The 21,809-nt window shown below is 37.2% G+C and overlaps 1 protein-coding gene across 3 annotated transcripts in view; it reads right to left on the reverse strand.

Moving 5' to 3' along the window:
- Positions 1–20,303, reverse strand: part of tspan12.L (tetraspanin 12 L homeolog) — a 73,161-nt gene extending 52,858 nt beyond the window's left edge. The window contains exons 1-4 of one of the 3 annotated variants that reach the window (XM_018252571.2): positions 19,936–20,303; positions 15,112–15,252; positions 5,196–5,278; positions 3,534–3,669 (exon numbers count right to left, since the gene is read on the reverse strand). In XM_018252571.2, the coding sequence (XP_018108060.1) occupies positions 3,534–3,669; positions 5,196–5,278; positions 15,112–15,177 (285 nt within the window). In that variant the 5' untranslated portion in view covers positions 15,178–15,252; positions 19,936–20,303. Of the gene's footprint in view, positions 1–3,533; positions 3,670–5,195; positions 5,279–15,111; positions 15,253–16,670; positions 16,762–16,946; positions 17,228–19,935 lie in introns of those variants that run through there. The other 2 variants (XM_041586403.1, XM_018252572.2) reach the window with 2 other exon arrangements.
- Between the last annotated feature and the right edge of the window lie 1,506 nt (positions 20,304–21,809).

The following is a 21,809-nucleotide window of genomic DNA, read 5'->3' on the forward strand; positions in this document are numbered from 1 at the left end:
AATACAAAAAATAAAAAAAATTGCCAGGTTACCAAGGGGCCATGGGAATCTAGGGATACCTCCATGTATATATTACTGGAAATTTATAAGCATGACACATAACCCTTAGCATCAAAAAGATTTCCTAAGATATAGAACGATATACATTTACCATTAGTATCTCAAGGCATCAAATAGCACAATATCAATAGGGCCTCATCTCACTATGGAAAATGGTTAGTAAACAATTGACAGTAGTGTTATTCCACATAAAATTTGGTTCTAGGAATGACAAAGAATCAACTTTTGTTAGTACAGGTATGGGATCTCTTATCTCCATACCTTAAGTCAACTAAAAAAAATCATTTAAACATGAATTAAACCCAATAGGATTGTTTTTCCTCCAATAAGAATTCATTACATCTTAGATGGGATCAAAGGGTAATTATATAAAAATCAATATTTGATTACAATGGAGTCTATGAGATATGGCCTCCTTTTGGATTACAAACCATCTCCCCTTACAAAATATTCTGGTTTGCTGGGGCATTCTATCAACATAAGGGGAAGTTCATCACCAATAGTAGAAATTATCAGGGCCACTCTAAGTTTCTGATTTCCTTGTAATATACTGAATTAAATGGGTTGGGTCAGTACAATGTGGCCATTAGAGTTGACCTGCACCACGTAAAGGAAGCAGAGAGCAAGGGATTCACAGCTAGGTTAATGAGATAAACCTATGATTTTCAACTTTTTCCTCACATGTTATATCATACAGTTATTTAACAGTATTAAAACCATATTTTCTATTCTGATTTAAATTAGGAATCCAGTATCTTGTGAAATGTAAAGACTTTTTCCCTGGATAGATGTCTCGTCGTGTCATGTCACTCAGTAGCATTGCAGTACATTCATGAAAATGCCATCTCAAATGCTCACAGATTAACCAAAGCAGAGGCAAGCAGCAAAATATCACTTTTACATAAAAAAACATTATGTAATATTATCTGGTTCTGGTGTAAAAGTCCTACTTGTGTTTATTTATCATGTCCCCTTCCAAATACATTTATTAGAATAGTAATACAAAAACATGTCTAATCTGTGATGAAGGTCTTAAAATCATGTCTTATGAGAGAATGAGTTATATTTTCATTGCTTTCGCAGATACATTTTCTAAACATAAACCTCTGCTGTCATTGTTCATTGCTCCAATGTTGCACTTCAACTGCAAGAGCATGTCTGTATTTCATTCAATGTCCTGCAAGGCCATAGAGGCCATGTAATGCCGCAAAAAAACATAGGCTTGTCTTATATATTTTATGAAACAGAGTTTTCCATGGTTGGCAGTCCTAGGCCTCTTAAAGGGCTAGTACTGCCATGATGTGAACATTTTTATTTATTTTACATTTAAAGGTTATAAATATTATATATTTCTTGACAGCAATAGTCTTATTTTATATGATACATGTTATCATCCAATAGGTGTGTAGGTAGTCAAAAAATACCTCATACCCATAAGTATCTCTACTTAAATCTGCTCCCAAAAAAGTGTACAATGCTAATGTGTATGGATTGGAGTGACCTATTGGAGTGGAGTAACCTATTGGAGTCACCTATAGACACTGATAAGCATTTAGTTATTTTAGAGGCAAGTTTCAAAACTTTACATACATTCCACCATTTTATTACTTGATCTATCCAATAAGAATTCCTAATTGTTCTTTTTGCTCACTGTTCTCATCAATCTCCTAATGGGTGAGAATGTTCAAGAACATTTTTCTTGACTTGACCAAGGTACCCACAGACTTCTATCGTTATGCTGATATGCCCATTGATTTGAATGAATGATGGGACCTCTGAATACCCACAATGAAACTCCCAAAAGAAGAGGCAAAATATTTGGTAAATAGTAACGAAAGTTAATCTGCATTAAAAATGTTTCCACGAGATTGAGCTCAGAACAATTACTGAATCTGTCATCTTGTAGCATAATGCTAATGTCATACAGTATGTCCCAATACAGCCTGGGTCTCATGTGACTTTACAGTATTAACTTTCTGATCGAAAAAACTCAAATGCGTATTTTTAGGGCCCTGTGGGCAGAGTGACATGTAGGTGACATTTAAGTCAAATGACATAAAGCACAGGCAGTATTGATGTTTTCATGCCATATGTGACATTTTCCTTAGTGACTTTTGCTCTTTAAAAAAATTAAAATATAAAACTGAATTCCACATGTAAATCTAAGAGTGCTTTGTGGCTTCAATTTTAAATATAGGGGGTAAAATTGTAAATCATCTTAAATTTACTGCCTGTCTTGTAACCCATAGCAACTACTAAGCAGGTAGCATTTAATGGTCAGTTGTCCAGACTGATTGTTTGCTATGGGTTACTAGATATGCATTTTTATTACATTACCATGTAAGTCTTATAATTACCGTATATACTCGAGTATAAGCCGAGTTTTTCAGCATCCAAAATGTGCTGAAAAAGTCTACCTCGGCTTATACTCAGGTCAGCGGGCAGTAGCTGACATTGCAGTCACTTTTAATCATTCCTATACCAACAGTACACTTGGGGAGAGACTGCAATATCCCACAATGCCCTCTGTTGGTTATATGAAAGAATAACAGTGCACCCTCTGTTGGTTATATGAAAGAATAACAGTGACTGCAATATCACACAGCGCCATCTGTTGGTTATATCAAAGAATAACAGTGACTGCAATATCACACAGCACCATCTGTTGCTTGTATCAAAGAATAACAGTGACTGCAATATCACACAGTGCCATCTGTTGGTTATATGAAAGAATAACAGTGACTGCAATATCACACAGCGCCATCTGTTGGTTGTATCAAAGAATAACAGTGACTGCAATATCACACAGCGCCATCTGTTGGTTGTATCAAAGAATAACAGTCACTGCAATATCACACAGCACCCTCTGTTGGTTATACGAAAGATTAACAGTGATGGCAATATCACACAGCGCCCTCTGTTGGTTATATAAAGGATTAACAGTGATGGCAATATCACACAATCCCCTCTGTTGGTTATACGAAAGATTAACATTGATGGCAATATCACACAGCACATGGTAGGGGGACAGTGGGACAATGCACACAGTAATCCGTTTGGCAATTCTCTGTCACCATCAACTTTGCAAAGAAGTCCGGTTGATCGCTGGGGGGGGGTCTCTTTGGCGGAATGTGCGCTGCTGGGAGACAGAGCTGTAGTTGTGTCTAGGCATATACTAGAGTCAATAAGATTTCCCAGTTTAAGTAGGTAAAATTAGGTACCTCGGCTTATACTCGGATCGGCTTATACTCGAGTATATACGGTACTAAGCTCTGTGACTATGGCAATATCCATTTTAAATCAGCATATATATCATACCATAGAAATGGCCAAAAATATTTCTAACACCTTATCAGTAATTTTATCAGCCCTTGTATTATTATATGTTTAAAGTATATTTACAGTTTGCATAAGTATTTGATAACAGAATAGCATGTAGGAGTAGACAGAAGGACTGAGAAGCAGAGGCCTACCCATAGCAGAAGTATCAGGTTGCTTTTCACAGTTCCACAGTAACCAAGCATTCCCACAATAATAAGAAAACAGCAAACTGCAATCATCACTGGATGGAACACAGGAAAGTAAGTGAGAACTACAGCTTCCTCAATCCTGAAATGACATGTAGTTTTACAAATGAATTACATTTTCGATTTAAATGCATATAAAGATAATTAAGATTCAAGTTCTATCATACAATCAAGTGAGGCTAAATTCAACAGAGAGAAGACCTGGAACTGCACTAAACATCAGCACTCCAACCTGCAACAATCATAATACTTTATACATCTTGCAGGCATTGACACATGTAGATCTAGGAAACCAACATCACCGATACAAGGATTTATGGATGTAGTGGCACCCAGTTGTTTTTACATTATATTTCAGGGTTTTGTGCATGGACAAGTTACAATTTAGCTAAATAATATTGTATTTCAAGGTGTCAATGTTTTTGATTCTCTTCATAGAACTTTTTCAAAAATAATACAGATATATGGGGGAATGTAATAAAAGTCTGTAACAGAAAAAATATTTGCAATGTGAAAAGTTATGCCTTTGCACGATCAAAATTTCCTTTGTACTAATTTAATATAACTTTTGTGAACACGGAAATTGCTTAGCGACCTCATCTGACAGTTGAAGAAGGTTTGCAAATTTTATAGTTTGCGCCAGAGCACAGTGAATGTAATAAAACTTCTTACTGAAAAGGTTGTTATGTTTGCTCCCTTTGCACTTCTTAAAAGTGGGCAATACACAATTAAAATTTGCAATGCTCAATTGAAATTCGCAATGCAATAACAGTTTAAGGAAGAATATTACATTGCAAAATGCAAATTTTTATTCTTATTTGTGCAAATTGTTTTGCTCTTTGCGACTTTTATAACATTTCCCTACAAGAGTAATAATTGCCACACATATTTATGAAACTGCGCCAATAGATTTAACTCAAAGGAGAATTCTCCAGCTCTCTCTCTCTTTTTTTTTTTTAATTTTTAGGGACAAGAGAAATCACCCTTCAATAAGACCCTCACATTCTATACAGGTGATCCTATTCAAGCAAAAGTGAATTCTATACAAGAGAAAAATGAGGCCTCCTGGTGAACTCAGTTTTCACCCTTTCATAAACATATCGCATGCTGAAGTTCTTTGAAATTTACTGAACAGATGGGAGTTTTTGGCATCCAAAAAATCAAATAGTTTTGTTTGCACTTGCTATCTCCCCATCTGGCAATAAAACAAATCTTAAGAAACAATGGCATATTTATCAGATAATGAAAACAGAGCTTGGATCAGTTCACCAGAAGGAAAATTCACAGATCTCTATTTCTGGTTTCATCCTGAATATGCCCCTGAAAATCCTATACTAGTAAATAGTGTTGGAAAGTTTCCTTGTGGTGAACTGTGGTGAACTCTATTTTCATTCTTTGATAACTATGCCCTTTGATGTACCTTTGAGAAACTGCAATTAGATACAGCCAATTAGCCAGTGCATTGAAGGTACAAAAAACAATTTTCAACATCATGGTTGACAAGAGAAGATCAAGGAAATCAATCAATACAATGAAAGTTTACCCTAATTGTTAAGGCTATACAATTATTTAAGTATACTTTAGAAGCAAAAACAGAAAATGTGTTACCTTGTTTCTGCAGTTAGTGTAAGCACATTATTAATGTAGTCCCTCATCCAGGCAGAAACTCCCAGAACACATACTGACATCAACTAAAACAAAGACAGAGGTTTATAATTAGACAAGTCAGAACCACACTTAGCCATTCATAGTTTTTTCATGACTCATGGATTATGGGCTCTCCCCAAATTATTGGGGACAATAATTTGGGGGTGACAGGTGCCCTTTAATTTTTTTTTTCCTCAGAATTTCTGCTTTTTTTATCTCATCTTTCATCTTGCAGCCACTATATTTTATATGTTCTTTCACCCTTTAAATTTTTGTTTTAGGCCAGCTGCAGACTTGGCAGATTCTCTGATGGCATTTTTCTACCTGTGGTGAAACTCCAGTGACTGGCCAATACAGACCCCTTCAACTGTATTTGTTGAAAAGAATGGCAGAAGGAAGGGACAGTTTAGGGTGGTCATAGAGGATTGTTTGTGTCTATCATTAGCGGTACTATTACTTTGCTGGATTCGACTTATTCTTTGTGTCATGTTCTCCTGGTTTGAGATCATATCCTTACACTGTTAGGGGCAGATTTACATAGGGTCGAATATCGAGGGTTAATTAACCCTCGATATTCGACTGCCAAATGTAAATCCTTCGACTTTGACGGATTTTAATTCATTGATCGAACGATTTTTCTTCGACCTAAAAATTGTTACAAAGCCTATGGGGACCTTCCCCATAGGCTAACATGGCACTTCAGTAGGTTTTAGGTGGCAAACTAGGGGGTCGAAGATTTTTTTTAAAGAGACAGTACTTCGATTATTGAATGGTCGAATATTCGAACGATTTTTAGTTCGAATAGTTCGAATCAAAGTCGTAGTCGAAGTAGCCAATTCGATGGTTGAAGTAGCCAAAAAAATAATTTGAAATTCGAAGTTTTTTTTTATTCTATTCCTTCACTCGAGCTAAGTAAATGGGCCCCCAATTGTTTTCTCATTTTCTGTTTTGCCATTCCTTCCGGCACTGTTATGTTATCCTCTTTTACCTTTGCTTCGTCAATGCCCTTTCTTTTCAACTCTTTTATTTTCATATGTCCACCATTTTACTGCCCTCTTCACTGCTCAATCACCCTTTCCTCTGTTTTCTTTTCTGCTCTTTACTTTTATGTTGCCACTGTCCTTTGTCTAGCTTTTTGTCCTGTCTTTCAGTTTGGATTCAGTGTGAGGAGAAAGTTTTTCAAAAAGTAATTTGACACGTGTAATCACTAAGCATCATGTGGAAACATTATTATTATTGTTATTAACATATATTTGTAGAGTGCCAACATATTGCACAGTGCTGTAAAATAAATGTGTTTATACACATGAATTACATACACAGAACATACAGAGTTATGTACATAACGACCAGTACCGGTACAAAAGGTGAGGAAGGCCATGTGAAAAAGAGTTTACAATCTAAAAGGGGAAGGGAATGAGACAAAAGAAGGTGTGGGAGTGGGCAAGATCAGAAATAAGTATGGTGAGAGATGTAGTATATGGTATTGCATTTGGTAGCTAAACAGAGTGTTTTAAGAGATCTTTTTTCGAAATCAGTAAGGTTGGCACTGTGGGAGAGAATTCCAGGGTAGAGGTGCAGCCTTTACAACGTCTTGAATGCCAGCATGTGAGGAGAGTTGAGGAACAGGTCAGTAGGAGAGCGTAGTAAGCAGCTGCGTGAGTATCTAGAGCTGAATTCAGAGATGTAGGGTGGGGCGGAGTTATGAAGTGCGTTAAATATCAGGGTCATTCGTTGGGGAAGGGCAATTAATAGAGAGTTACAGTAGTCTAAATGTAAAATAATGAGAGAGTGAAGAAGAATTTTGGGTGATAAATGATTGTATTTTGGATATGTGAAAGTGACATAATTTAATAAGTGACTGCATATGAGGATTGAAGGACAGGGCAGAATCTAGGATAACCCCAAGGCACTGGACCTGAGAAAATGGGGTGATAGTGGAATGGATACTTCTGGGATGTTGTGTGTTAGTTGGGGGAAAGAGAACCATTTCCATTTTAGACAGTTTTAATTGAAGATAGCCGTGTGACATCCAAGCAGAGATAGCGGACAGGCATGAGGACACCCGAGTTAAGAGCTCTGGGTTGAGATCAGAAGAGATAGATCTGAGTATCGTCAGCATAGAGGTGGTATTGGAAACTAGTTGATTAGTTTGCAGAGGGAGAAAGTATAGAGACAAAATAATAAGGGGCCAAGGACAGAGCCTAGAGGAACCCCAACAGAAAGAGGTAGGGGAGAAGAATATACTCCATTGTAGGAGATGCTGAAGGAACAATTAATGAGGTAAGAAGAGAACCAGGACAGGGACGTGTCATGAAGGCCAAGTGAATGGAGTGATTGGAGGAGGAGAGTGATTCACAGTGTCAAATGCAGCTGAGAGATCAAGAAGTATTAGTAGTGAAAAGTGGTTGTTGGCTTTTGCTGTTAGAAGGTCATTAGTTAGTTGGCATAGGGTAGTTTCAGTGGAGTGTTGTTGCCTAAAACCACATTGTAGGGGGTCCAGCAGGTTATTGTCAGAGAGGAATAGCATTAGTCAGTTGTAAACTAGGCGCTCAAGTAGTTTAGAGATGAAAGGAAGCAGAGAGATAGGTCGGAGGTTATCAAGATTGAAGGGATTTTTTTAGAATGGGGGTGACAAGAGAATCTTTTAGTTGAGAAGGAAAGATTCCAGTTGAGAGCAGGAGATTACATAGATGAGTTAAGGCTTTGATTAGAGAGGGATTGCCATTGTGGAGAAGTTTGGAAGGATGGGGATCAAGTGAGCAGGTAGTAAGGTGAGAGGAAGCCAAAAGATTTGAGACCTTCTCATCAGTGGCAGGGGAGAAGAAGCACAGAAGAGACTGGGGAGTGTGGAGAAAGGGTGGTGAATGTCTACTAGGGGGGTTTAATAGTGTAATGTCAATTCTGATGGTGTCAATTTTGTTTTTGAAGTGCTCACAATAACTTGAGCAGAGACAGATGTGCACAGAGGGAGTGGGGAAGGGGAAAAAAAGAGTGTTAAATGTCGAGAAAAGTTGTGCAGGTTTTTTTAGAAAGGGAGTTAATGAGTGTAGTAAAGTATTTTGTTTGGCTAGGGAAAGGCTGGTGTTATAGGAGTGCAGGGCTGAATTGTAGCTCCAGAAGTCCAATTCTATGCGGGATTTGAGCCAGTGACGCTCAAGTGCGCATGAGTGTGTTTGGAGAGCGTTTGTATGAGCAGTATGCTAAGATCAGTTTGGGTCTAGTGCATTTAGTTTTGGCCGAAGCAAGCTCATTAAGGGCAGTGGTGAGTGTGCTGTAATAGACAGAGGTAGCTAGATTAGGGCAGGAGGTGGCTGAGATATTAGAGTGAAGAGAGTCAAAGGAAGAAGAGAGCTGCAACATGTCTAGTGCTAGCAAGTCACGGTATGCACATGTTTGGAAATAGTAGGGGTTGAGGAGGGAGTTAGTGAGAGTTGAAATGTGAGCATATTGTAATCAGAGACAGTGAGTTAGTAAAATTGGTAATTGAACAGAATCTGGTAAATATAAGATCCAAGGAGTTACCATTGGACATTAACGTTAACATGAGAGGGAGAGTCTGAGCACGGAGATAAGCCTAGGGAGGATGTTAGTGAAAGAAGTTTAGAGACATGTCTATATATGACCATAGATGTTTTTTAGAATTATATACATGTACTTAAACCATAATAAAGAAACTTGCTGTGTACAGGCTCTGCAATTTTTGTAAAACCTTAAGTAAACATAGCTAACTAGAAAATGATTTCTTCCCTGAGTCTAAGCAGACCTACACCAGCAAAGCTATAAATCACTGTCAAACAGTTTGCAAGTTATATACCCTACTTAAGACACTGAACAGTGCCAGCACTCTGTGTATACAACCTGGTAAAGGAAATTCCATTGTCTTCAATAAAGACCGTATTTTCTCTTTGCATTACAAAACTGTGACAAGGAACAAATTTAGGAACATTGCCTGACAGCTACAAAAGATTAACTAAACCATTAGATAACAAATGACTTCACATGTGAGCTTACCCTCAACTGGCTTGTTACAGAAATCTGTAAACAATTTATACATTCCTGCACTTGGACAAGATAACACATGTCACAGTAAATCTTAAAATGTAGGTTCTCAAATGATCTATTCAATGTATAGGAGTCCAGCCTGGAACATGCTGTTCTTTTTCCAACTTTACCCACATACTCCCCTTACATTTCTTTGCCCTTCCTATTGTTCCCTTTTTTCAACTCTAATCTCCTTATTGTATGGAGCATTGTATCAGTAAAACATATTCAGATCCAGAACAAAACCTAATCCTGTGCATACATATGCAGGTTTGCAATCCATTATCTGGAAAGCCGTTATCCAGAAACCTCAAAATTACGAGGTCATCTCCCAGTCTATTTTAACCGAATAATTCCAATTTAAAAAAAATAATTTCCTTTTTCTCTCTAATAAAAAACAGTACCTAGTACTTGATCATAACTAAGAGCTACAGCTCGAGTTAGTAGCTACAGCTCGAGGTAGTAGTGTGTCCACTTATTGGCACATCACATTGCCAATTAAAGATGATTTCTAACCTCTGTCTTAAAGCCAGCCACCTCCTAAAGCCACATATTGCATTACTAATTAGTAATGAGCACAGACACAGTCCACTATTGCACTTGTTTCTAAGTAACTTATGAATTGCTAAACTTTCATTAAGTTATATTAATTACACATGACTGGTATTCAAGAGAAGATGGGGCAACACAACATCATAAATGGAGCAGTTCCCAATTGCCCTATTAAACACTTTAAACATTATGTGATTCCTAACTCTTGACCTTTCAAAGGTTAAAAGCAATGTGCCCAAACATTGCCATTTAAAACTGTACACATATTAAATCTACATAATGTATGGGTTATGTTTTGGGTAGCCGAGGATGAGGAGAGTATAACAGTGCTTTATTAGCAGAGTCAGACAGCCATTACATAACAGTTACTTTAACTTTTAAGCTTTCCAGGAAGTATGCACAGTATGTCTTGAGCACAGTGACATCTACAGGCCATTTGTATAAACACCACATATTCCCCCTATAGTAGGAAAGCATTTGGGCAAATGTAATAAACAACAACAATGCATCTTAAAGCAATAATATACATTATTCACATCACATAGTCCTGGGTCCATGCAGGTAGTTTTCTGATTCTCTCAGTACGCCCTATAGGTTCACTTTCTTCAGGCCTATTGCAGTTGACATCAGGAGTAGGAAAATGTCATTAATCAAGTGGAGCTTCTCCAAAGTCATATCTAACAGGAGCAAGACGACTTGCATTCCGTATGCATCCATCAGAGAGTTCATATGTGTATGGTCCTCACTGGCGTCTCACTTAAAGTGGTGTAGTAAATTTAGATTGTCCTTGTTTCAGTATTCCTTGTTTCTTAATTCTGACTAAAGGTCCAGGTTGAAAGTGTAATTCTCTTACACCACTTTTTCGGTCAGTATAAGCCTTGCATTTGGCTTGTTGACATTTCACAATGTCAGCAGTAGATAATTTTGTAGGCACAGTATTTTGTGGAAGTTTGATGTCTGCAACATGTAACTTAGTGCGTATCTGTCTGCCATGTAATAATTTAGCTGGAGATGATTGGGCTGTTGCATGGCATGTTGCTCTGTAGTTATGTAGGAAAATACTTTCCAAAATTTCCCAGAAAGATTTGCTGTCTGTAGTGCTTCTTTCAGACTTCTGTTGAAACGCTCGATTTCTATTCCTCTCTCTAAGAAAGGATTCAAACTCATATGAGACAAACTGTGGTCTGTTGTCTGATATTAACTCTTTTGGATTACCTCTGCTGAAGACTGTAGACAGAAATGTTATCAATGTAGCTGATGTTATATGAGAAACAAATGCGATTTCTTTCCATTTACTGTAATAGTCCATCAAGGTTATAACAAATCTGCAGTCTATAGGAGCAGATATCAATAGCAAGTTTTTCCCATGCTGAATCAGGAAATGGTACAGGTTTTACTTCTGGTCTCAACTTAACTTTGTGTACAAAGTTCTTTGCACAGCCCAGTGAAGTGTTGCTTTGTGGTGAAATTTTAGACACTGGCTGTGTGGCAGGCACTGGTGCTTTAGTAATGAGACAGTCAACTAATTGTAGGTTTAATGCAGCAAAGAGATCCCTTCCAAGTATAGCAGTACCCTTATTCACAATGTAAAAGTCACATTTTGCAGTATTTGATTCAAATTGTGCAGTCACTGGCAAGTAGCCAAGCACAGGGATTGGATCCTTTAAGTAACTGACCAGTTTCAGGGCAGGCGCAACAAGCAGATCTTTTGCAAAGTATTTCAAGAAAATATCCTTTGGTAGTATAGAAACAGCTGAACCTGTATCAAGCATCAGGTTAATGGAGTGTCCCTTGTCAGCAGAAGCAATACTGACACTGACAGTGCATGTAAACTTGTAATTTGCAGTGTGTTGTGTTGAACCACAGCGAAAGTAGTATTTTTTATTTGTATTTGCTGCACGGTTTTGAGGTTGAGTAGGTGAATCCCTTTCCTTAGCTTTGTATTTCGCCTGTGACTGTGCAATATTAGGCCACAGTGTTGAATTTTACAATCTGTACATTCCCAGCAGTTCCTTGACTGAGAGTTTTAGCCTCTGCCACTGCTGTTTCTATTTGGCTAGCAACTGTAATAGCCTTTGCAAGGGTTAAATCCTGCTCTAGGAGCAGACTCTCTCTAATGCCAGGTGAGTTTGTTTTTTCCACTATTTGGTCTCTTAGCATTTCATCTGTTAGATTCCCAAACTCACAGGTAACAACCAGCTCTCTCAACGCTGCTACAAATTGTTCTGTGGATTCGCCATTACGTTGTCGACATTGGCAGAATTTATATCTTTCAGCAACCACATTTACTCTTGGCACGAAAAAGTTCTTTATAGCAGTAAGAGCGGTTTCATAAGTATCATCAGGTAATAGTAATGTATAGAATATACGCTGTCCCTCTGCTCCCAGGCAGTGAATAAGTAAAGCACGTTTTCTAGCAGCAGAAATCTCCCCTTGGTCAGCAGCAATAATGTAATTTTCAAACATACGGATCGAAGCAATAAAAGGTATGGTAGGGTTTGGAAGAAAAGGTGCAGGCTGCTGCAGAGGTAGAAGAGCCATCCTGTCGCCAATCTGTTATGTTTTGGGTAGCCGAGGATGAGGAGAGTATAACAGTGCTTTATTAGCAGAGTCAGACAGCCATTACATAACAGTAACTTTTACTTTCACTTTTAAGCTTTCCAGGAAGTATGCTCAGTATGTCTTGAGCACAGTGACATCGACAGGCCATTTGTATAAACACCACAGTATGTTTAATCAGTGATCCTACAATCCCCAGAATTCTCCTTTAATATCAGTTCAGTTGCACTGGCTAATGTTAATTTTTCTGTGTGTAGTACAGGACAATTTAGCAATTAGTAATTAAAACAATAAGCAAAAAGTATGTACTGTAGGTCTTATTAATTGAAAATAGAACCTACAAGCTATAATTTCTAATAATTAGATTCTGATATGATCATTTATAATAAAAAAACCTGGACAGTCAATGCCCTATTTTGTATATGTGTCACTTTTCTTTGCTAAATGATTGCTCAATCTTTCTAGAAAAGATGGCCATCTGGGTATCTGGCATTCAGAAATCTGTTCTTTTGGATCTATAGCTGAAGAACCAGTTTACATAAAATTAATTGTGTGCAGGGCAGTATGCATTAGCTTACATACTGAGGTTTTATCATTGTTTGTAATAGAGGCATATGCAATTATGTACCTAATTTCTTTCTACAATAAAAGGCAAAATGTTTGTAATATTCACTTTTATGCAGCCTAAAAATTCCCTTTTTTCCAACAAAAATGTGTTATTGCTGATAAATGTTTCTGCTGGCAGTCTTTTGGAGAATGGAGAATGACCTTTATTGTTCCTAGAGAACACTGACAAAAACCCAATAATTTTGGTCATACACTTCCAGGAAATTAGCACACAGATGCCAAAGAAGCATGATGGATGCATTGTACAATCATGTTCAACATTTCTATTTTTATGTATACCGTTTATATTGTCCAGAGGGAGGTACGGTTCAGAAATGCTCATTTTGGTTACAAAGTCAAAAGGATTCAGTAGAAAAAATTATTGTATTGTATTGTAAACAATTCCCTTAGACCACCCACACCCCTTTATAAATTACCTTATTCAACTTTCAACTCATCAACTTTCCTTCTAAAAGACTTGAAAAGAGTTAGTCAATTCAGCACTGAAAAAACATATATTTATTTATAGCTATATGATATATATATATATATATATATATATATATATATATATATATATATATATATATATATATATAGACAAATACAAGAGTCCTCTGCACTCAACCCATTATCAATATATTAAAGACAGAGACATTTTGTGCATACTACTACTGAAAAATGCCTTACCCTTTAAACACAACAGGGATTGTTTGTCCATATATTGCAATATATTTAAGCTGGCCAACTATGTCAAAGTCATCCCACATCTGGCCAGTCCTATGCTTAATTTTCATTTGATTCATTAAGAATTCTATTGCTTCATTATACATTTTACAAAGGGACTAAGTTTTACCTGCAACTTACTAGCTGCTTTCAAAGTAAAACTCCCAAACTTGGCTGCCTGTGTTGTTTAAAGGGTAAGGCATTTTTCAGTAGCAGTATGCACAAAATGTCTCTGTCTTAAATATATTGATAATGGGTTGAGTGCAGAGGACTCCTGTATTTGTCTATATGTATTTTGTGGTCACACCCTCATTGCACCCCCGCCAAATGGTTTTAAAAATTAGTGGTGAGCACAACTTTCCCTTGTTTGTTATAGTTATACAGGAGCAGTGACCAGCTCCATGTTGTAGCTCCCACCCTTCCCAACTATAGTCAGGTGATCCCACTGGTGTCTAATAAAAGGGCAGCCAAGTTTGGGAGTTTTACTTTGAAAGCAGCAAGTAAGTTGCAGGTAAAACGTAGTCCCTTTGTAAAATGTATTATGAAGCAATAAAATTCTTAATGAATCAGATGAAAATTGAGCATAGAACTGGCCAGATATGGGATGACTTTGACGTAGTTGGCCAGCTTAAATATATTGCAATATATGGACAATCAATCCCTGTTTTGTTTAAAGGGTAAGGCATTTTTCAGTAGCAGTATGCACAAAATGTCTCTGTCTTAAATATATTGATAATGGGTTGAGTGCAGAGGACTCTTGTATTTGTCTATATGTATTTTGTGGTCACACCCTCATTGCACTCCCGCCTAATGGTTTTAAAAATTAGTGGTGAGCACAACTTTCCCTTGTATATATATATATATATATATATATATATATATATATATATATATATATATATATATATATATATATATATATATATATATATATATTTATATATATATATATATATATGCCCCAAAATATTCTGCAGCATTATACAGGTACATCAATCAGTTCCTGGCAGGAAAAGCAGGAATATGGCAGGTGGGCAGGTTATTTAAGAGACTTGTATATAACAAGAGTACACACAGAGGAAAAGTGGCAAAACTGGGCCCCCCTGCCAAATGGCACCCTGTGTAGTAGCAAGGTTACTATATGAACATAAAAGCAAATAATTGCAATTGTACATAAATGTAACACAGTAAATAATTCAAACTATAAAACACATTACTGAAGTTGTTTAAAAGTGAATGAAATAAAGCATTGCTTCTTCAATTCCATTTATTTATCATTCAATTAATTTATTCTTAGCAAAGCCCTTTGGTATTGTTGGGCAGATGTAACCTGAATCCAAGCATTTCTACTTGTTTGACAGACTGGAACTGTCTGGTGTTCTTGACTCACCCAGAAAAGCAAATTGAGGGCATAGAGCAGACAGCGAAGGCACTTCACAGAGTCCTCTCTGGCCATTATGCAATCCTGACACAGACAGCCCCATCGTTTCACCAATTCATCCTCTCAGGAGTCCATGAGAAATCTAAGTCACTTCATAATAAAAGAAAAAAGATAGGCATCAGCTTGCAAAGAGATTTGTAGATGTCATACCTAGATAGAGGTTCCCTTTTGTAATGTATATATAAGAAAATGAAAAAACAGGTTGTTACCAACTTTTATATATCTTGGAAAAAGTATATCTATTCAATGTATTGCTGAATATTAATCATTGATAAAAGCATTACTATGGTTCTCTTTACTACAGTTCTTTCTGTTACAAAAGAAAAGGCAATCATATGCCACAGTCAGATCCATTTCTGCAGGGTGAATGTAATGAAATACTACATTTCTTCTATACAGCATCAATAACTGTCAGCAGGCACTGAATGCACAGAGGCTATTCTTTCATCAGCTGCATCTTTTTTCTCTGTTCCCTAAAGATACATATTATGTTACACAGAAAGATATAGCTCTTTTAACCACCTGTCATACCAAACTCTGCAACAGAAGGCCTTGTTTTACATGTCTTAGTTCATACAATATGAATATGAGGCATAAAACTGGAACAGGTGCTACTCCAGATCCAAGTGGTTGCTCCAGATCAGAAGATTCCATAGTAAATGATTGCCTTACTTTCATAACATGAAATCATGAGTTTGCACAACAATAACTTCCGCTTTTATAGATCTAACGCTGACCTATAAAGGTGTCTAAAAATAATAACTAATTAAACTAAAATGTTGCTTATATCCTATTAATGCTTTAAATATTACATTATAGAAAAATAAATAAAAATTGGCACACTAGATTTTTACTGGGGCAAAATAGCACAGACATCCAAAAAAAGGAGATAAACCCAACAAATTTGTAGGTACATCAAAAGGAAGAGGTAGTCCTATAATGCCCTTCACATACTGATTTATATGACACTGTATGCCCATGTTACCTGGTAATATTGTATACAGTATACAGTAACGTACATAACACAATTAGCACCCACTAACAAGCTATCTAAGGATGGTGGTGAATTATATTTATGGTCAATGAATTCTTCACAAGGAAAGATTAAATTGATTAAATGGTCTATAAGAATCAATACAGTGAACTTTAGAACAAGATTACATAGCATTACAAGTACAGGAGTGCAAATCTGCCAACAGCATGCACAGTGCTAAAATCCAGTAAGCATACAGTGAAGCTGGGGGAATTTGTAACCACATAAAGACCTACTGTGCCAACAAGCAACATGGTTACACATAGTGAATAAGAATAAAGAACAAGTACTTAAATAATTTACTTTAAATACAGAAACCGGGTGTCAGAATTATAGAGGGTACAACAGAGCAGAAATATATGCAATTTAATACAAATCTGATTTGAAAATGACATTTCTTGATTTATTATACTGTATCAATGAATTGACAGCAAACATCCTCTTGATGCTTAAGGCCTATCTATTTAGAGAGTACCTGTGTCTGAGTGCAGATCCTCAGCGTGCTGCTCTCACATAGGTTAGTGCAGTGTGTGAGTGTATGGGGTTCTGCAGCCCCTGCTTGGGAATGTGAGAAAGGATGGGTTGTGTACAGCAATGGAATGCAGGAGATTCCCCAGCGGGGGGCTGTGACCTGGAGCCACTAGTGTCTGTGCAGCTGTGTGTCAGAATGAAAGCAGAATCAATGCAGGCAGGGTGACCATAACTCAGTAGCACTACACTCCTGCAAGTGACATGGCACAGTGTAGCCTACCTTATTGAATTGCCAGCAGGGCTGCTTACACACTCCAAAACTTTGTCAGTGTTTGTCACTTTGCTTGTGCTTCTTCTGAGCCTTCTTTCACTACACAAATATTTGTGGGACAGCATGACTTACATTATACTGTAGTCATGTGTCTAGCTGCAGAGAGATGGAAGCATTTCCAGGAGAGGTAAATCTTTCCACAGGAGCTAACAAATCTGTTCCATTTGTGGTATGTTTTGTGGAGAGTCTCAGCTCCACACTTCCTATAGCACAGAAGCCCTCTGAGTTCTCAGCTGTGCTCTGTCCTGCCAAAAGCAAGCTAACTGGGGAAACAAGGTTCATACGCATGCGCTGTTATTTGCTCAAGCTCATTGTTGGGTCCTAAAAGACATCTGATACATGCACCACACAGCTAGGAATAACTCAGCCCAGGATTCATTCCATGAACTGGACACAACCGTTTTCCCACTGTACTATTTTCACATACAAGCCTAACAACACTGCAGATGCATTCCCAAACACATACTTAGTACTAAATGGGAGACAGTTACCAGCTTCATTTATATGTTACCATATTATTGTATATCATATTATGTATATGTACATTTATGACCAGATTTATCAAAATGTGAGTTTAGATTTTAATTAATAAAAACTCACCCATGTCCAATTTATTCCTATGGGATTTTTAGAAACATATTTATCATTAAGTGAAAGTTAGAATTCACCATTTGATAAATAAGTTTTTAAAAATACCACAGGAATGAATAGAACGTGGGTAAGTTTTTATTTATTAACTCTAAACTCACATTGTGATAAATCTGCCCCTTAGAAAGTACTATTAGGTATGAAGAAAATCCTATAGATTAATGTATACAATACATGCAAAATAAAAGCATGCTTGAAATAAAACATAGGGAGAAACCAGTAATCTACAGATATATGGTGGAGGCGGAGGTTGGAAAATTGTTATAATAATATATGTCATAATATAATATATGTTATTAGCCTCTGTTATGTATCACAAAAAGATGTATGGACAAAATGGGTAATTCTTTCTGAGATATTTGCTGATCTCTCTGAGTCTCAGAGTCCTGTCCTATTTGTGCTTCCCTTGCAAGATGACAAATATAATAATAAATAATAATAAAAGGTGCAAAGCATGCTTCAGGTCTAATCACCTATAACAATCAATATGCAGGTGGCATTTACTGATCACCTATTTAAAAGCCAAAAGGTTGGTAAGGGTACCTGGGCAAATTTACTGCCTTGTATTACATAGGGGGGTAGCCTATGTGATGAGGTCACACACAGTCATTGACTTCAAATTGACAAAGAATGGTCCTTACACAGCCATTTTTAGTAGGTTTGAGCACACCTAAGCATATGGGCTAACTGCACAGACAAAATATAACATGTAGTATCTGTATGTGTGCTTTCAAAATACAATTACACATATTAGCATTTTAGAAAACAACCACATATACACACACAATAAGTGCATACTGATGCTTTCACTGTGCATTTCAACAGACACAATCAAATACCCACGTGTAAAGGTGGCCATACATGGCCAAATATACAGATACCATATGAGTAGCTATATAGGTGTATGACCACTTTTGTATTGTTATGGTCATTTGGGAAGACCACATAAATGATCAGAACAGAACTACCTTTCTGGCAACTGAAAAAAAAATTCAGTCACACCAGATAATCCTCAATCCTGATGTGTATGATGTATAATCTCTGTAAATCCCTGCAGAATATGTCAGTGGTACATATGAATAAAAAATGCACCATGATCACAGGATGATGTGTCAAAATGACCCCAAAACTTGCAATACAAGCCCAGATGCTTGGGGAGTTGCCCATAATCAACCAAACTTCCGAACCAAAGCAGGCATGCGTAATTATCTTAAGGGAACAAAGCTGCTATCTCCTCATATCAGCCCCTGTGGAGAAAACTTCCAATGACTGCAGTCGGCACATGGCATTAAAAACATGGGCCTAGCAGGAAAAGTGTCAGTGCTACTGTAATATGGTTCTGGGCATGGCTCAAACATGTTAGGCTGTGGAAGTAGGATGTGCAGTGTCAGGTGCTCTGCTCACAATGTTGTCTTACACTGATCTCTATCTGCACTGATGGCTGGTTGAGGAGAAACTGAACTTACCAAATGTCTCTGTTTCACTACTGACACAAAGCTCCACAGACACCAGTCCCCATGCTTCTGAGGAAGTGGCGAGTCACCACGAAACGCGTCAAGCGTTGGGGGTAATGTTATACCCATGTCACATGTTTCGATTCTAATGGATTTTCAATAAAACCTTTCAAGTTTTAATTTGTCCGGCCACTGTGTGCTCTGTACCATTGTTGTAACAGTGGCTATAGGCCAGGGCCCTTGTCTGGATAATACTGCATTCCACTGCTGTACATAACCCATTCTTTCTCAAAATGTCTAAAGGGGGGCTGCAGTACCCCACCTATTTATGCACTTCACTACTTATGGGACAGCACCATTTTTAATCAGCTCTCATATAGAAATACTGTAAATAGTGCAGGCTTGTTAACAACTTGTCACTACAGTTTCTTGCCCATTTATTCTTTTTTGTTCAAAAAATAAATGTTTTTTATACCTGTTCTGAAGAATCTGCTATTTTACTCTGTTACATGTTAGTACAAGTTAGTATGAATGTATTTCCTATATGTGTGCTTATGCACTGCGGTTTATCAAGTTGCTCTGCAGCAAAAGTTCCCAGATGGATCAGTTTACTATTTGTCTTTATGTGCTAATACCTAGATTCAAACAGGTACACTGTTGGATCAATTGCAGGCTTGTCGGCTCTGTGGTGTACAGGCTGCTGGTAAATCAGTTAAACTGCATTTGCAATGCTGTGCATAAACATTTCCTAAAGTTCAATGAAAAACTGCTCTTTTTAAAGATACATCGCTTTCCATTTGCTGCAAGCTTTAAAGATCATATAAATGCATGCTTACCGGCTCTAAGTGCTGTATGGGCTGTTTGCAGCTCTGTCTTACCGTTCTTGTAAAGAAGGACAAGGTCCGCCTTAGGGAGGCCATACAGTAGTGGGCACTCCCCTTACAGTGTTTCTGTGCCCAGGAAGGGGAGAGGGTTAAAGGAGTGGGCTAGGATTGTTGAAACAGCACTGAGGTGGCATTAATAAGGGTTGCCAGCAGATATCTTTAAAGCTTTTGGTGTGGGCTGTGTATTCTCTTCCTCTGGGTGCAAAGAGCAACATATCTATCAGGAAGGAAAAAGGAGGAAAATGTTAAACACAAAAAACAGCTTGTTAAGAGTCTAAAATATTTCAGTATGCTGCTAGTTCCTGCCTTCCTCATTCCCGTAGAGCTGGATGTAAACTTCCCTTTCCAACGCACACTGCTTGAGTAGAACGGTTGCTAAATTATTACTGAAAGTCACAAACAAGGCAATTTAAATGCACTTATTTTACAGCAGTAGAGTATAGCCCTGTGATTTACAAGGGATGATGATTACTAGTTCTTCTTTTCTTGGTGTTCTGTTGTAACACTCGCAGTAAGAAAAGAACGTATTTGAATTATTTCCAACACCATTTTCTGCACTGAAATTACAATCACGTTTTCATTTATATATATCATTTAGTGCATTGGAAAATATTGTCAAGAATTTAGGGCATAGGGTCTAGCTATATGTCATCATTACAGGGGTTATTTATCAAAATCCGAATTTACAGTATGTAATTATTTTCTGAAATATACCAAATCCGCATGCGTTATTTCCTCTTATTCATCAATACTTTTTCCTAAAAATGTAATCGTATGAATTTTTCTGATTTTCTGTCCAAAAATTCAGATTTTTCTTGATTTTTGCCTGAAAACCACAAAATCTTCGGATTTTTGCACGAAACCCAGCACAGGTCAGGATATCTTCGGGACTTCTCCCATTGACTTATTTCCAACCTCGGCAGATCTGAGATGCCAGATTTTCAGATTCAGACTTTTTCCATACTTGGGGTATGATAAATCAAGAAAAATTGTATTTATTTTTTTCACAAAAAATCTGATTTTATAGTCATATATCTTTGGATATTCGAACTTTAATAAATAACCTCCTACATGTTAAGGAAGCCCGTTTTCTGTGGATTATTATGAGAAGTGGTTACAGGCAGAGAGGGGAGTTTGACCATCACTGTTTTACGTCTGATTACACTGGCTGTCAGAACATTATCTTAGCACAAAACAATGCATGGCAGGATGACTTTCCCTCCAGTAAACAGCTACTCAATCAATCCTTGTATTTGTTTATCTTCTTGACCTGCCTTCCTGCCAATCACTAACCTGTGGGCCTATATATCAACAGATGAGCCATGTATTTCCTTACCCCCCCCCCCCCCATTCCAGTTGCAGGAACTGCCTTCAAGTGAAGCCAAAGCAAAAGAGGTTTCCCATTTCCAAACCGTCTTTGCTTTAAAAAACACACAGACTTGACTAGCTTGTGCCTTATCTGAGTGTATATTATTATTATCTGTTTTTTCTTGGGTGTTTTATTGACTTTTGTGAGCCATATTTATCTGCCACATGTGTGGCATACTGGGGGTTCATTTAGTTACAAAAGTGCAATTCAAATATGCATGAAAATCAACATTTTTTTTATAAAAAAATTCCAGCATAAAACCTATAACTATTGTATTCATTAAAATTGATATACTGCACAATAAACTGAAATAGACAGCTACAGCAAAGGTGCTTCTAGTTATGTTTTGGGAGGTAAGAGCCCATTTTGCTACTAAAGCTTGTGTTGCAACTAAAATACACACATGTTGCTGTACAAGTTTTTCTTTATCTGTTTGTGAACAAATTCAGTCGTTTTT

This window comes from Xenopus laevis, chromosome 3L (genome assembly GCF_017654675.1).
Source record: "Xenopus laevis strain J_2021 chromosome 3L, Xenopus_laevis_v10.1, whole genome shotgun sequence".
In the NCBI taxonomy this organism is placed as follows: domain Eukaryota; kingdom Metazoa; phylum Chordata; class Amphibia; order Anura; family Pipidae; genus Xenopus; species Xenopus laevis.